Genomic DNA, 16583 nt, shown 5'->3' with positions numbered 1-16583 from the left:
GTCTTAGGGTTGAACAGATGTTTCTCCTCTCACTCTTCTCCTTTCTACATCCCAGCAGCTGTCTCTGCCCCATTTATAGGTCAGGTTCATCTTCAAGGTGGTCGATCAGAATTGTATTTGAAACATGGCCTTATTGTGACCTGTGCACTGAACGACATCGTGGGTGGACTCTGTTAACTCCCTCTGTGGCATTAAATGTTTTAGTGCTTTATAGGGATATGAGATCATCAAATGCTTCTCACTTGGACAAAGCAGTGTTTCAAAATTATCCTTGGATCACATATTGCAAAATTCTGTTGGATAGTGAGGGTGAAAAAAATACAAATGTTCAACCTGAATGTCTAGTTTTATCCATCCAAGTCTGTCGTGTAAATCCAGAAGACGCAACTGTATTTTCATGAAACTTCTTTTATTGATTATTAAAATGTTACATGATTTTTTTAATTATTTTTATTTTTGCTGAGTCTTTCAGGCCTGAATGTCACTTTGGTTTCTTAGCTGACTTTAACTTTCAGTGATTAGCTTCTTACCAAGCATAGGCCAGCCTGTGCAAGTTTCCAGATACTTATAGACTGTAGGATTTTTATGTCAATCAACATCTAAAATGAAATTAAGGGTTGTTATTTGCATACTTAAAACTGTATCTGTTAATTTTTATGAATGTCTTAACAGCTTTCAGGAAAACTAATGTCAACGTATGGTACATTTTGTACGTTTGGTGTGTCAGCTGTTCTGTAATTTCTAGTACTATGACCGTGTGATAAACCTGCAAAAATCCATTTATTAAAAAAATAAACCGTAAAAGCGGTTCTAAATTGTCATATACCTGAATGAATGCCCAGGGGACTGGGGGTAGCCCTCTATTGCCCTCATTTACAGGGAAGCCAGATGGACTTTATTCATTTCAGGAAAAAAAGGTACTCAAGCAGAAACTCTGCTTGTCATGTTGCAGTCTGCACTGAATTTGTGTGGCTGAGGCCATTCAACCTGGATTTGTAGCAGGAGCACCAATTATCTTATAATTTAGATTAACATGACACATTCCTTGCTTATCTGATGTTGTGTCCTCATGGGGGTGATATGGTTATTTTTCCAGGCAAACCAACATTTATGAAAGCTCCTGAAGATCAGATTGGGATTTCTGGAGGAGTGGCCTCTTTTGTGTGTCAGGCAACAGGAGAGCCCAAACCTCGTATCACGTGGATGAAGAAGGGGAAGAAAGTCAGTTCTCAGCGGTTTGAGGTAATTACAAAACCCAAAAATTCGGTAATCAATCTAATGCTTGCAGGTCTTAATTACAGAATAATCATCATTGCAACCCGGCATCTCTGCATCACTACAATACAGAGTCTAGAGCTTTAGAGAAAAGTAAATTTCCTTCCCTGCAGCAATCCAATCTGTAGAGCAGGCGTTGTCCTTTGAGCATGATGCTGGAAGCACACACATAGGACATCCTTCTTCAGATGGGAGACTGGGGCTTATGCTGAATTGGATGGCAAATAAGAGTTGGATCTAGCAGTAATTTTCTGTTTTCATTGTGAAAATTTATAAGGCACCTCCTTGGCCGGCTATCCCTATTGAAATTCAAAAGCGTGATGCCAAAACACTATTGGAAGGCTTTTGAAGGGATGGCTACTGCCATCCCTGCTACAGATGCGCTTGGAAGAGGAATGGTGGAGTCATCCTGAAGGGTGAATTGACTTCCCTGTGAACTAAAGTCATGAGAGAAAGGAAGGGGGAAGAGCAGGTATCAGAAATGCTTTTGAAGAAGGGTCCAATCTGGTTCGTATTTTAAATAGCAAATACATTTTCACTGACTTTCTCCACCTTTTTCTCCACTTTCCTTTTTTTGGGAGTTGGGCTCTTTTCTCTAAAACCGCCCTTGGAAATGTGACCCCTCTACCATTCTGCTGCCTTTCCTCTAATACCCTGTCTTTGATGTTCTTGCTTTTCTGGCTGGAGCACAAGATGACTTTGCTGCCCAAAATGGATTGATTCAAGTCACCAATTTTAATCATGATTTTGTATGTGAGCAGAAAACCTTCATTAAAGTAATCAATTTTAATCTCATTTTACATTGTTATTTTTCCCTAATAAAGGTTAAGTTTTGTTGTATAGTAACCATTTAAACACTCTAATTTGTAAGTAGATGTAACCTTTATGGTGAATTCGATACTTACTGTGGCTGACCAGAGGGCTATGCCATATTGTATGCATTTATACCAGCAATTTCATACCTTTATTCACATCAGCTTTGATACATAGTTGAGGCATTTTTATTGTGTTAGGAGATAGTGAATAATATCTTTTTTTCTTTGCTAGGTAACTGTTAATTTTACCTCATTACTAAGCTAGTTTATATGGAGGAAAATTGCAATTCAAATTAAATGAAAAAAATTAATAAACAAACCTGATGTACACATGCTGAGTTATTACACAAAAGAGGTATCTATCTTTAGCAAATGAACAGCATTTCTGGTCTCACTATCTGTCAGGTCCTTGGTAGTTGTAGCTCCCTTCCTCTCACACAGTGTTTATTCAAAGGTTAGTAAGGGCAAAAGAGCATTTCTGCTGTTTCATCTCTTAGCTTTTTAGTCTTTATCACTGAAGTGAATTAGTCTCTGCATCTGACTTTGTCTTGTTTTAAAATTTGGCAGTAGCCCTATTCTGTGTAAAGGTTATAGAAAGTTTAGCATTTTGTCACAGTTTCATATTTAATTTAAAATCGGGTATTTAGAAAAAAATATTTTAATTCCTTAAAATGTACTATGGTGATGTTCATATTTCTCTGTCCTGTCTGCTGCTACTTGACCCCAAATTAGAGTTTTTTACAAGCTGTTTCTATTACTTAGAACAGAAGGGCTATTACTTCCAGCATGAAGAATAACAGATTTTCAGGGGTCTTGGTTACCTTTTGATTTCTTTCTATTTCTTCTGTCACTGCAGAGTCTCATGGTGCGCATTATTTTTCTCCTTCCTGTTTTCCACTCATTTGGTCTTTCTGCTGTGAGAAGCACTCCTAAACAGGGCTCTTGAAAATAGGGTAAAAGTTTTGCATGGGGGTAGTGCAGGTCCTAGGCTGACGTACATGTGTCTGAAAACAAAGTATAGCTTAGTCTCTTCATCTTCCCCTGCAGTTCCCAAGTGACAGGAGGGGACTTGTGCCTTTCCCTCATGCTGTCACCATCTGCAGTTCAGTTAATATTTCCAACTTTTGCTGTGCTCCGTAATAGGAGAAGGATGAGTTTGGCATTAACTGTGGCCGGAGGCTGTGCCTTCACAGTCTTGCCATTAGGGAGTAGCGTAAAGTGATCCAGCTGCAAACTAACAAATACCTTTTTCTTCCATGTGGAAGCTAGAGTAATGCATGTTACAGCTTAGCAGGATGGATGGAAAGGCAATGATTTATTAAGGACTTAATTTATTATGCTGGGGAAAGAATCATAATTACATCATTGTTGATTATGCCAGAGTTGCAAAGTACCCAATGCTGAAGGACATTAAAAGCCCTCACTTTCTGCTGGAGTTAGCATGCGCTGTAGGTGCTCAAGGTTTTATTCTAGTTTTGTTCCTATTTTCCTGGTAATCCCACAGGAGTATATCATTCTGTTCTTCCATCAAGGTGAAAGTTGGCACTAAATTGCTATCAGTGTGATTAGTAAAACCATTAGTGCAAATATGGCTCAGATGTTTTAAATCATCAGATCCACATCTTTATTACCAGGTTGATAATTTGTCAGCCTTAATTGATTCATAAAGAACCTCATTGGATCTTCATTTGTTCTGGCCTCCTCAGAGGACAAATATGTTCTTGACTCTGAAATTTTTGCATTCTGGACTTGAAACACTTGAGTAATTGCGTGGTATTTTACGGCTTACAGGGCTTGTTTTGGTTTGGTTTTTGTTTTTTAACCCCTGGATTGTTTTGACTTTCAGTTTTTGTTGCAGAAGATACCAATAAAGAAGTGCTTTCTTTTCATTGTTAAAGGTTATTGAGTTTGATGATGGATCAGGATCAGTTCTGCGGATACAGCCCCTGCGTGTTCATCGAGATGAAGCTATCTATGAGTGCACAGCAACCAATAGTGTTGGGGAGATAAACACGAGTGCCAAATTAACAGTGTTAGAAGGTAAGTGGGAAGTTTTTTCATGCCGTAGGTGGCAGAAGACATGGCTTTGGTAGCTACGTGTTGGTGTGGTAGTTTTAGATGACGTGATGATATTCTAGCTTGGTTTGAAAAAGCTGTGTTCATCCTGTATCATTTGCTATAATTTACTCTAAGTGATAGAAGCTAATATTTTTCAGACAATCATGAAAAGATTGCAGATTCTGAACTTTAAAGAAAGTTTTAGTTGTATTATCTGAGGTGTGTCATTTCTAATTTGGAGGGCTAGCTAAAGAGACATTTCTATACTTTTCTCATCTGTCTGCTTTGATATAATACCCATCTTCAGGGTATCTAAGAATTGTATCTGAGAGTCAGAAACTTAATCCATGTTGGTGCACCTTCTGGATTAAATTGGCACAGTTATTGAATAGATTTTTCAGGTTACTCTTCAGATTTTGAGTTTGATGTGGAATTTAGCTGGGTCTACTTTTCACTGTAGTCACAACTTGTTATTCTGTTTCTCCTGTTAAAGAATAGATTTTGATCCTTGCCTGCTATATGAGCAGGTTTTATTTTGCTTGCTATGTTGTTTCTTCTAAATAGAATGTTTTATGGAAGAACAGTGTAAGGCTTGTCATCAGCTGATGATTTTTTTTATATTAGATTATCAGAATTATTGTCTGCTTTTAAGGAAATGTGGTTTTTTTCAGCACATCAATGTGTTGTAGTATTTGTTTTTATATAGGATAAAGGTACTGAGATGTTGCAAATCTGGGGCATTTGGCTGAATAGTTTTTTGGGGTTTTTTTTTTCACTTGGTTTACTAAGACAAGCAGGAAAAGGCTTAGGCAAATTGCTTGGTGTATATGGACTGATGTAGAAACTTTTGAGTAATGAAAAAACTAGACTGGAAAGAGTTTATTATTGTATGATTTTGAACCAGCGGAGACTGGTTATCCCAGTGGTGAGTGTGCCAGCCATACATGACAAGTTACCTATTGTCCCTTGTTCTCCCATCCCCATTTATAGTGTAGAGGTAATCATATTTTCCTCTCTGCTCTGTGACAAAGAATACATTAAACAACTGTAATGTGTTCAGACACTGTGGTGATGGGAATCATAGAAATCATTCAATACTTGAGGTGATTGTGTATCTTGTTTCTGGAGGTGGGGCATCTTAAAGGATCAGCTTGCTCCTCAGTAGTAATATTATTAAGAATAGGGTAACAGGTGCTATAGACTTGAAAATTATTGGGGAAAGAAAGCAGATCTTTTTTGTTACTTCTTGCCTTTGCAGCCATGTACGTGAGTGCATAAAGCTCAGTGGAGGTCTTTGGGCAGTTTATGTGCAGATCTGTATTTAAACGGTTCCTGCAACTGGATTTTTGTGATACTAGAAACTTGAATACCCAACTGTTCGAAGCACATTCCTGTTTCCTTTGGTTGCAGTTGCCTTTATGTATCTTAGATATGTATGCACATGCACACACACGCTAATAATTTATTTGCTCTGTGTTAAATGTTCAAAGGCCCACAGAGACATGCGCTGCATAAAGGAGCACAACAGTATTTCTCAGCTCCATGGTGCTCCTGCTGATTTCCTGATGAGGTAAAACTTGCAGACCACCACATAAATACAGAATGTTAGGAAACACCAGAGACAGGAAAAGACATGCGTGCACACAATTTAAGAGCCACAGAAGAAAAAAGTCACTACCAGTCAGGCACAGAGCCTGCTTTTCTGTTTGGAAACTTGCTTTAGTTGGGAGTAATGATAGTTTAACATGATCCCATAAGGTCAAAAACGATCTGCAGGCTGGGGGGCTGTGTTTTCCTCTCTAACTGAAGAGTATCAACCCCTTGCTGGGCACTCTTGTAATGGGCAAAAATAAGAACCATTTGCTGTGTAACAGTTTGTATGTGCCCATGCATATAGAGTTGTGAGTTTGATTACAGAGGATGAAGAGCTATATGTGCCTCTTATGTTGGCTGAATTTATAAAGAAGATGGGTTCTGTTATGATTATATTTCTCTTTTCTGAAACCTTCTATGGACAGGTCTGTATCTTTTTCAGTCATGCTATCTTACTGTTCTGTGTTGTTTGCCTTAGATTATGCCGTTTCTGCATTTTGAGGGTGTGAATTGTTTTTATTATTAATATTCCTTTGTTTGCTTACATGTTGGCAAAGTCGATATTACAACTCAGTGCCCTCGTTGTGGTTGTGTTTAGTCTCACTGGCCTCCAAAAAATAGTGGTAAGTGGCCCACCTCTCTGTTATGCCATCACTTTCCTAACAAGAATTTTGTAGAGGTATTTGAAAATGACACATTTCACGTAGTACCCTTGATACCCTCAGGACTGTCAACTAGGATTGGATTTTCCCTCTGCTTCTGGGGTTAAAATAATTTCTGTAATTGCTCTCAGGTGGTAGTTTGAATGATGCAGACATTCTGCACTTCCTTTCAAGAATTTGACTAATGCAGTGGTCCCTGGTGCATGACAAAGCTCTATCACAGACATCCTCATGGTTACATGCTGCTAAATACACAGCACATATTGATTTTTACATTAAAAATCCTTTATAACACTAAGTTTTAGTGCTTCTTCACAATTTGGTCTTTAGAACATAGGCCTTAACATTAAATCCAGAAGTCACAGTCAGGGTTTAGCAGGCTGTTATTAGATGTCTTTGTAGCTAACTAATTTGGAGCTTTATTTTATTTAGATTTCTGCAATGTTCTACAGATAAAGAGGCAGATAATCCTTTCTAATTGCCAAGTTATTCCATTCTGAATATTAAGTGAGAAGCATGAGTCCAGTCTCCTGGAGGAATCGGGAATTCTCACATAAGTGAATCTCTTCTAACAGTTCTGTTCCCTACTACCCTTTCATTCTCTGCTCCCATGTCTCTCATTTTTCCCTTCTAACTGCAAATCCTGTTGTGACCAAACTACGCATACTTAGTGTAACTGGAAATTATTTCTCCTGTTGATAGTAGGAGAAATAGACGTGCATATACCTTCTCTTCTCATTTCTCCTGGGTAGCTGATAAGCTGAATTATGTATGAGTCATATTGAACGTTTCTATCTTTTTTCCAATTATGACCTGAAGCAGCACAGAAGTACGTTCTTGCCTGCCTGGCAGAGGAGGAAAGCAGTACACGGAGGGGAGGGCTAGAATCAATAAGCTGACACACATTCCCAAGAAAAGCCTCGGGGACAGTTAGTGGCACTAACAAATTAATAAATATATTATTCAGTGGTAATGTGGAGAATTACAGGGCTTTTTAAATAGGGAGATTATATGAAATGTGAGTAGGAAGGATGCCAGCGTGGAAGAACGTGGCAGCAGGCTGATTGCAGGAGTGTCTATGTGGTGTGATTCCACAAGACTGCTTGTATGTTCAGCATTCTGGCTGTATTAAGGAAGGTGACGGTAACAGTGTTTGTCTGTAGTTGCCTGTACACCGAAGTATACATTTAGTCTGTGGTTTCCAGCAGTCTCCACCCAACAGGAAGACAGGGAAAAGCAGTGCAAAAAAAAAAAAAAAAAGTCTTCAAGGGGCAGGGAGGAGTATGATTCTTTGGGAAAGGAAGGAGCTCAAATACAAAGTATATTGTCAGATTCAGTTACAGGTTTTGATTTCTAGAATTGGGAAACTATTTAATTGTAACTGGTCCTTTAATGCCCTGCAAGCAGTCTTTTTTCACTCCCCTGTAACCTAGAGCATACAGTCATATCCAAATGACACCGAATGTATTTGGAGTTCCATCTCCCTTTGTTTTTAAGTAGGTTAAATGAAAATGAAAATACCATGTCCAATTTCCATTTCCAGCACAGATCTATGCAAATCCCCTATGCCCCTATCCCAGACTCCTAATCATGTGGCATGTAGTTATCAGCCTGGAGAGTGCTGCGAGGCTCTGCAGGAAAGCAGCTCCTGGTAAAGAGGACAGATGGAAGAGCTGGGAAAGGGTTGCTTGCACACTGGGTTTCAGTCTCAAGGTAACCTGGCAAGTTAAGTTTTACTGAAAGGCTTGGTACTGACAGAAGTCAGGGAAGTTTTGGTCTGTTTCAGTGGACCCCTAGAAAGTTCCCAAGTGCAGCAGTTGTCCCCGGGGTGGGAAGCACCTCTACCTTATCGTAATTTGCTGTTTACTGAACCATGTCATGAGCTTAATTTCTTTCACCATCTGCCAGCTGCATTCCAGTTCCTGGGGTTACCCTGTTTGAAATGCTCTAAATGATAAACATTTGACGTTACAAATGATTTCTGTGGAGAGCTAGATCTCAGAAGGCCTGAAACAATATGCCCTTTTTGTAAACACTCTTCTAAAAGTGATTTTGTCATTGGAATAGTAAACAGAAGTTAGCTATGTTTAATCCTTGTTTATGTTTGGTTAGTTACAAAAGGATCAGTTGGATCATTGTACTTTGGCTCATGTTTGTCTTCATTGGTTTTGCATCTTTTTGCCAAGAAGAACTTCTAGAGGTGTGTTATAAAATGGAAACAATTATAGAAGGGAAATTTAATCCATTTGGATGCACTCATTTTGACTGTGTAAATGAATTAAGGCTCCCCGTACCCTGCTGCTCCTGGGACTGGTAGTAGTCTCTTCATGTCTCTGGTCAGGCGGGGACAGGTCTTTCCTCTACATGTTTCATGTTCATTAACTGTTCCAACTTCCTTTGGTCTCTCCCTGGGAGGAAAGACTGCTGTGATGGCAGAGGTCCTACTCCTATTCTTTGCTCTCTACACAAGCAATCCAAATAGTACTTTCTTTCTGTATGAGGCAGGCAGTTAATGGACCTCTGTAACTAATGTATTTCCAAGAGCTGCAGCACAGTGAGCTTCCACGTGCTTCACTGCATAGGAAGATGTCCTAAAATACAGTGATGCACAGAGAAATGAAGAAGCCTGAGTGTGTTTGCTTTGGGTTAGATAGTGGCGTGTCCCATGCTTGTTAAAAAGGGAAACATTAAGCCAATTATTCATGGTGGCCTCATTGAGAAGTTTAGGTTGTCACCTAGAAGAATGTAAATCCCAGCTCACATGGACTTATGCTATTAAGGTATAAACAGTGTTCACAAGGAAAGACTGTATTGTGCTGCTTGACAGCAGGTCACCTCGTATTGGTCTGATAAGTCAATTTAGGACCCCTGTCATGCTGCTAAGAACACTAGTAATTTCTCAGGTACTGAACAGTGGCTAGAAGAATCCTAAAAGTTCAAGGGGAAAGGGATGGTATCTTCGTCCCATAGCACACAGAAGATTGAGCAGAATTGGCAATCTGTTTAAATTAGTCTCTGTCAATTTTCTTGGTCTGTTTTACTTGTATCACCATTATGTCCCATGCTGTCAATACTTAGGCTGCCACAGTATCTGAAGAACTGCTCCAGCTATTTAATTTCCGGTATCTGTAGAGCACCGATCATCTCAACCCAAGTGTGAAACTCGTGGTTCTCTTAATTTTATTTATTTTGGATTCAAGAAGAACATTAGTTTTACACTTTTAGTTTATTTTTTATACTATTTAACAAGAAAGACTTCCTTGGCTGTGAATGAGAGACAAAGAGGTGATTTTCTCAGTTGAAGAAAAGTTTTAAGTTTTGTTGGTCTCTCTTCCAAACAGGAGAGTCATCAGATCTTTAGAACATATCAGACCCAAATGCCATAATTTCCATTTCTTATCTCTAAATGATTAACTAATGGCACATAACCATATAATGTATCCATGACAGCAAGTTCCATCAGAAGACTGCCATGCACTAAGGTTAACATCCAGGTTCATTCCGCAAGTTTATGAAGCAAGAAATACAACCTTTGAAAAGTTTTATATGAAATATCACATAGTTAATGCCAAGCTGAACCCTTTGGAGCTGTGCACTCCCATAAAACCTTGTGTCTGAAAAGGTACTGACCTCTTAATCTTGAGAACATTTTTCTTTTACAGCAAGTGGCTGTTTCTGCATATTGCCTCTCAAATGAGGTCCTATGAGATTACATCTGTAATAGGATGGGATGTTGTCACATTCTTATCAGCAAGCTAATGGTGTCAATGATCTTGCAATACCTAAAAGCAGCACCTGCAATTCAGGAAGGACTTCCCAGATAAAAACAAGTGAGCTTTAAGCGTCAAACAAACAAGAAGGAAGTATATTCTACAGAATTCTACAAGAGCTCTAACGCAGGGTGTGTACTGCCAAGTACTGGATAGCTTGAAGTTCTAAGTGTGCAGTTGTAGTAGTAAGTGTGCAGTTATATCCTGTAAAAAGACTTCTAAGAGTTCCTTGTTTCACACAATTGATTTATTCTAAGTTTATTCAGCAGTTTATAAGCACTGACTTTGGTACTGGAAATCATGTTCAGCTAAATTTTGTTGCCAATAATAGTTGTCTCCTTTCAACTTGCTCCATTTCTCAAATCCCTTGTGAAGATATTCAGAAATGTGGATGCTCATTCAGAGCCTTGTGGCAACCTACTGGTAATTTCCGTCTGTTAGGAAAATTGATAATTGAGCCCTGGGCATTATTTTCTCTTTTCCTGGGCTCAGGGTGTAGAGACAGGTTGCTTTTCACTCTATGCTATCTTATAGCTTCCTGGGAGACTGTCATGGAAAGTTTGTCACGCTATTCTCTTACTGCTGCTCTTCTATCAAAACGTTCAGCCTATTCCAATAGGTAAATGAGGCACAAACAGATTAGTTTAACTCTCTGGCAGAGATGCACTCACACAGGCAGGTTTCTGTCTTGTTGGGGAGACATCCCTGTGGGTTGTCATCTCCCAGCTGAGACCAGGGATGGCCAGATGACTGCCGCTGCATCTCTGTTCCAGTTTGAAATCAGACAGGTTAGATTAAATCATCTGTGGTGTAAACTAATCTGTTTTAACTCTCTGTTGGAACAGATCATTGGTCCCAGGTGGGAGGCAGCAACTACCAGCACTACCTTTCACATCACTGCAGAAAGGCTGGCATTCCCATGTGCCCTGACCCCTGTGGCCACAACGACATCTGAAAGCTTAGAGCTGGGATTTTGGTGGTGTCGGTAGGCAGTAAACCAGGGCAGAAACTTGGCTCAGGCCTAGGCTAAAAACAGTGGTAGCCTAGAAAGGGCAGGAGAGTGGAGCAACAAAGTGAAGGCTGCCAAGAAGGAGATGTGTGTCCTATAAGCTTTTTGAACTAGATACGATGGAGGAAGAAAAGGCAGGAATAACATAGGTGTAAGGTAACAGACTGTAAATCTTGAAGTAAATAGATTTGTTGGGAAAATGAGGGCGTTTAGGTTGAGATGTGTGCTAGCCAATGTCCTAATCTGCACCAGAAAGTGGCCAAGACTCCTCTTGCAGTAAAATCCCCACATCGTTTCATAGATGATCTCCCAATCTTCTTTTTGATTTTTCTGTTCTTAGTGGTCCAATACTGCACCTGTTCCTGTTTGATTTCAGGTACTTTTTTTTGAACACACCCAACTGAAGATGTGCACACAAGGAGCCTTGCAAGTGTCTTTTCAAAAGCACTCATGGATCCATGGATTTTGGAGATACACCATCAGATGTATGCTAGGGTCCTAGTTGCTTTTTTCAATGAGTTGGTCACTAACTAGCATAGCATCTCTGTGTTTCTCTAATGCACCTGCATTGGTCTTGTCTCCTTTTGTTTAAGAGCAATATGTGCCAGGCTTATAGCAAAAATTCTTATTATTTCTTATGTTTGTTCCTATTATCCCTGTCACTTAAGGTGATTTGGCTCTTCTTGCCTTTTTTTTTTTTTGACTGTCCTCTTTATTTACAGCATCTCTGCAACACTGTCAATTTAATACCCACCTTTTGTGCAGAGGTTGTTAATGCATCCAGTCATTTAAAAACTATATTTGAGGAACTTGTTGATAGAGACCATTGTTGCACTACTAATACAAAAAATAGTGAACAAGAGAGTGGATCTGATTCGGTGTCAGTGAGCCCTGATTTGGCTCTCAAAATGTTTATGTGGTAATAACAGGCTGACGCTGGACCTGGTGATTCTTAGATAATAAACTGAATTTGGAGGACTGGCAGCCAGAATAAAATACTTTTGTTAATGAATTGTGTATACATGGATCTAGAAGTCTTTCCGAGAAGGGGGGGGGGGCGACATGAAAATTCACAATTATAACTTATTCAGTTTCTTATTGTAAAAGGCACTTTAATGGAAGTGTATTTAGTTCACCTGGAACAGGTAGACAAAAAGATAGTTCCTTTAGATAATTTCAGGAACTGTAACTGTAAACTTTGTCAAAAATCACATTTTATGTCAGATTTAACATCTACTGGTGACCATCAGAAGTTAAAATAATAGGTCTTTATTATCAGGTGTTTCAAAAGACCCTTCTTATTGCTGGATTTCTTTCAATATACCTTGTTCTGAGAGTGTCTGTAGCAACCTGTTATTGACAGATGTGCTCTCTGTAGCTTGTATGTCAGTCCTGCTGGTATCTCCTGCTGACTAATAAAGTTAGTTGCTGGTATGTATTTGTAGAGTCTTTGAAGTCTGTTAGGTTGTGGAGTAGCCTTCTGAAAGAGTTAGTAGCTCATTGTTTGAACTATTGGAAATTAATGGGAAACACTGCTTGATATACATATGGATTATCTGCTTTGGTTCCAAGGAAAAAGGGAAAGGCAAGAGCAAGATGTCCTGAAAAGCCTTTCTGAGTCGTTAACTACTTTGGCAAAATTATCTTCTGTATCTGCTCATAACCGAGAGACTTTTTGCTCCAAGCTTAGTGACCTGTTGTCATTTACTGGTATGCCATGACTTACACAGGCACTTAAGAAGACATAGCACCACAGTGATCTTCTGTAACTTCTTCTGCAGAAGTGGGAGAATATATCCACTTAATAGAACTGGAAAGTAAGTTCTTAAATGGAAAATGGAGCATGGAGAGAACAGAATGTGATAACCATGACCGTAGGGAATGCAGTGCTTACAGCTACGAAAGCATAAATCTCTGCATGCAAGAAAGTTTCTATACAGTCATCTTGGGCTTACATTCTGTGCCTTATCTTCTTCCTCTCCCTTAAAAAAAAAAAAAAAAAAAAATCACAGCCCCAGTTAAATCATTCGTGGAGAAATCACTATTTTAAAATGAAAGCTAGAAAAACATGAAACTGGAATATCAACACATGCTAATAACATGCATGTAGCAACAACAGCTGTTCAGAAGAGAGGATGTCTATATAGGGAATAGCATACTTCATGTGTCACTTACCTTATCTGTGGAAGAGAACATTTCACAAATACTTTAACCTCTGCTCCTGCAGAAAAAGGAATAGCATATAATTGCTACTGATGGGCCACCTTTTGATCTTGGTCTGAGATGTTGACTATACAAAACAAAGCTGGCTTTGCATTAACGACCTGTAACATTGATCATTCTGATAGTTGGTTTCTGTGCATCATGCTTATTCACAAGTCCCACATCTAGTTGTCCTTACAACAAGTTGTCCTCTTGTTGATCTTGTATTGTTTTTATACAGTCTGGTGTCAGGAAGGCTCTACATTTGTGATGCTTATTAAAATCCAGGGCAAAAGGAATAATTGGCCCTAATTTTTGATGCAAGGAAGTAATTATTGTGACTGTTCATTGTTAATTTGTTATTTGATCTGTTAGTGACTAAAATATGTTTTGTATAAAGATGATCTAAAATACATGCATTCCACTTGCGATCTTAGAAGCCCAGAGAATCTTTATAAAAGTATTAATCTTGTAGCAGTAAAACAACACCTACCCTGTAGAGTATTCTAACAGCTGTTTATTCTTGTGGATATTTTGGTTGGATAATAAAGTAGTGACTCTTTCTGGCACTCTCACCTGCTCATATTCTTTCTGCCCAGAGCTCCAGAATAGCTCTTTCAAATCCTTTATCCTAAGGAAAGCCAGTGGGTGTGAGGTATAGTAAGATCTGTCTTTTCAAGATCATCTAGCGCCTTGATGAGGCAGGTTGGATGATGCCATGGGAAAACACTGCAATGTATTCATCAGTCGTGCTAATCCTGTGCTCTGTTCCTTCAATCCTTTTATCACAAGGGTCCAGCCTGGATGAAACCTTTCCAAGTTCTTGGTGTATGTGTTGAGTGGAGAAGTCTAAATAGTAATCAGAGCTATAACTTTATCCAGCTATAGTGTATGAAAGTTCACTGTGGTGTTGCTGTTCCAAGCGGGGACTGGGGGGAATTTCCCTGCAGTAAGAGTGCCTGTCAGCACAGGATGCAGAATGCTTTAAATAAAACTAGCTACACAAAGCGCTACACACAACAGAGCTGGCATTATGACCTTTTAGCTACTTTGAGACCACTGGAAAGGCACTGGCAACATTAACCTGTTGGAGACCTTAAAAACCCAAAGTCTTGCTTTTTGGTACTACAGCTCCAAAGGTGCTTTGTTTACAAGCAAGGCAATACTGGAATTTATTTTTCTATATCTCTTTGTTTTAAACAGTGCCACAGTTGGTCCCAGTGAGGAGAAAGTCCTTGGAGAGAGAACAGAAATTATAAACATATTGATGAAAAATGCATAAACTGCACACGGGGTGGTATTAACAAAAGCTGTTGCAGGGGAAGGTAATGAATTGGGGAATGAATAGTTCAAGATGACAGGATATCCGGCATAAAGAAGGGCAGACAAAGAAGGTCAGGAGGAGGAACAGAATGAGCCTTTTAAAGTGAGCCTGCATCTCCTTCACTTTGAGTCCCAGCAGGGAAGAGTAGTGCATGCCAGCAGTGCTACAATTCAAGGCAGTGCCTTCCATATGGAGCTCCGTGCCTAACGTGTGACGAACAAGCCAGGCAAAGCAGAGAGCTTGCTGTCTCTTGAAGCCTGTCTGGAAGGGACACAAGAGCCCAGCTGAACCCCTGGCAAGTACCGATCCGCTGAAAGCCTACATATGGTAGAGATCAAAATGGTTCACCTGGAAGAGCGAAGAGGTCAGCAGGGAGTGCCCTTGCTCGCGTGGACCGTTCTCTGTAAGAAGATTGGGTGTTGTCTTCTGCCTCCTGCCAGGAGGTTAATTAGGGCAGCTTTTTCTTCTGTAAGAATATCACTGGTGTGAAACCTAGCTAGATTATGCACAGAGATGTGTCATCAGCAAACCTAGCATTAAAGCTGTTGAATGGGTTGAGGCTGGGGGGAAACTCAGTGTGTGTTCTTTAAATTATTTGGGTGCTTGATTTGGATATGAATTTGTCACTTCAAAAAGTAGCATTGCAGAGAACCTTAGCTGACGCTTCGCCTACAGGAATCATGTGGCCTCATGGAAAAGATAGCAGTTGTTTTGCCTAAAGGTGGTAGGCTTAATCAGAGTCCACCTGATTGGCATGTAGCACATCTGCTAATACTGTAACTTCTGCCTGCCCTGTGCTCATAGTCCTGAGGAAGAAATTGCTGGTCAGATGAGTAGTGCCTAGACTTGAATTTGGCAAACATTAATAAAATCTTTATCTTTTGCAATAGGACTTCTAAAGGGGGGGGGGGGGGAGGATTCTGAAGGATTCATGTTTTTACTAATTAGACACTAAAAATGATAGACATGCTAAAAAAAATACTAAAATAACCCTTAGTTCTTGCCCCGGGCATGGATTTACTAGCTTTAGTTTGTTGTTCAGTTCGGTTCATTGATCTTGTCACAATTGATGATTCATTAAGTTGTGACTACTGTAGAAATTACAGTGCACAGATGTAGCTGTACTGCACATCTGTGTGTTCCCAGTGTGTTAATGATTTAAAAATGCACTTTCTGTCTGGCCATCCACTGTGCTTCAAGTGCCAACTGACATTTTGTATTACTGAGCCATTTGTTGTGGTTGGCAGAGGGAAAGTCTTTTGGTTCTCCTTGTACCTTTTTTGTTACTTTTATCTGTATTTCAGATAGCTGGATTTGATTTTCCCAGCAACCTTGGCCTTGCAGAATGCGAGTTGTGATGTCTGTCTCTTTCTGCAGGCTGCCACCTTTTTCAATGTCACATGCTTTCTCCTGGTGTTTGCTTACAGCAGATGGGGTTATTTCCTGCAACGAGTCACGAGGAATGTGTCAGGCTCAAAAGGATGATTTGCTGGTTTCCTGACTTGCTCGGGATTCTGAATTTTAATTTTTGAAGTTTGACAGGTGTCGTTGACTTGGTTCCTAGCTTGATGCTAAGAACTCAGTTTATCTAAAGCTTCTCATCCTAGCACGTCCTAGAACATCTCAAAAACTTGCAGCGTATTGACTTACAGGCTGATTGGCACCTGCAATTCAACAGTGTGTGGCAACACTGTAAAACAACTGATTTGTTAATCCTATCTCTAGCCTCTTCCCCTAATTCAAACCACTATTCAGACTGGTCCTTATTAGAGACTTGTATTTGATCAAAGCAGAAATCTGAGGAGTTGTCTGTCTGATGGACCATGGCTTTGCATTGATGAGGCAAGCTATGCCCACTATTAAATCATAGTAAGG

General features: G+C 39.6%; 1 protein-coding gene across 1 annotated transcript in view; it reads left to right on the top strand.

Annotated features, from left to right (window-relative positions):
- Positions 1 to 16583, top strand: part of PTPRF (protein tyrosine phosphatase, receptor type, F) — a 295930-nt gene that overhangs the window by 93709 nt on the left and 185638 nt on the right. Inside the window, exons 3-4 of the mRNA XM_010582510.1 lie at positions 1097 to 1242; positions 3989 to 4130. Coding sequence (XP_010580812.1) covers positions 1097 to 1242; positions 3989 to 4130 — 288 coding nt within the window. The remainder of the gene's footprint in view (positions 1 to 1096; positions 1243 to 3988; positions 4131 to 16583) is intronic.

The sequence above is a fragment of the Haliaeetus leucocephalus genome, unplaced genomic scaffold (genome assembly GCF_000737465.1).
Source record: "Haliaeetus leucocephalus isolate CR32 unplaced genomic scaffold, Haliaeetus_leucocephalus-4.0 Scaffold848, whole genome shotgun sequence".
NCBI lineage: Eukaryota > Metazoa > Chordata > Aves > Accipitriformes > Accipitridae > Haliaeetus > Haliaeetus leucocephalus.
This window is presented reverse-complemented; position numbering and strand designations above follow the sequence as displayed.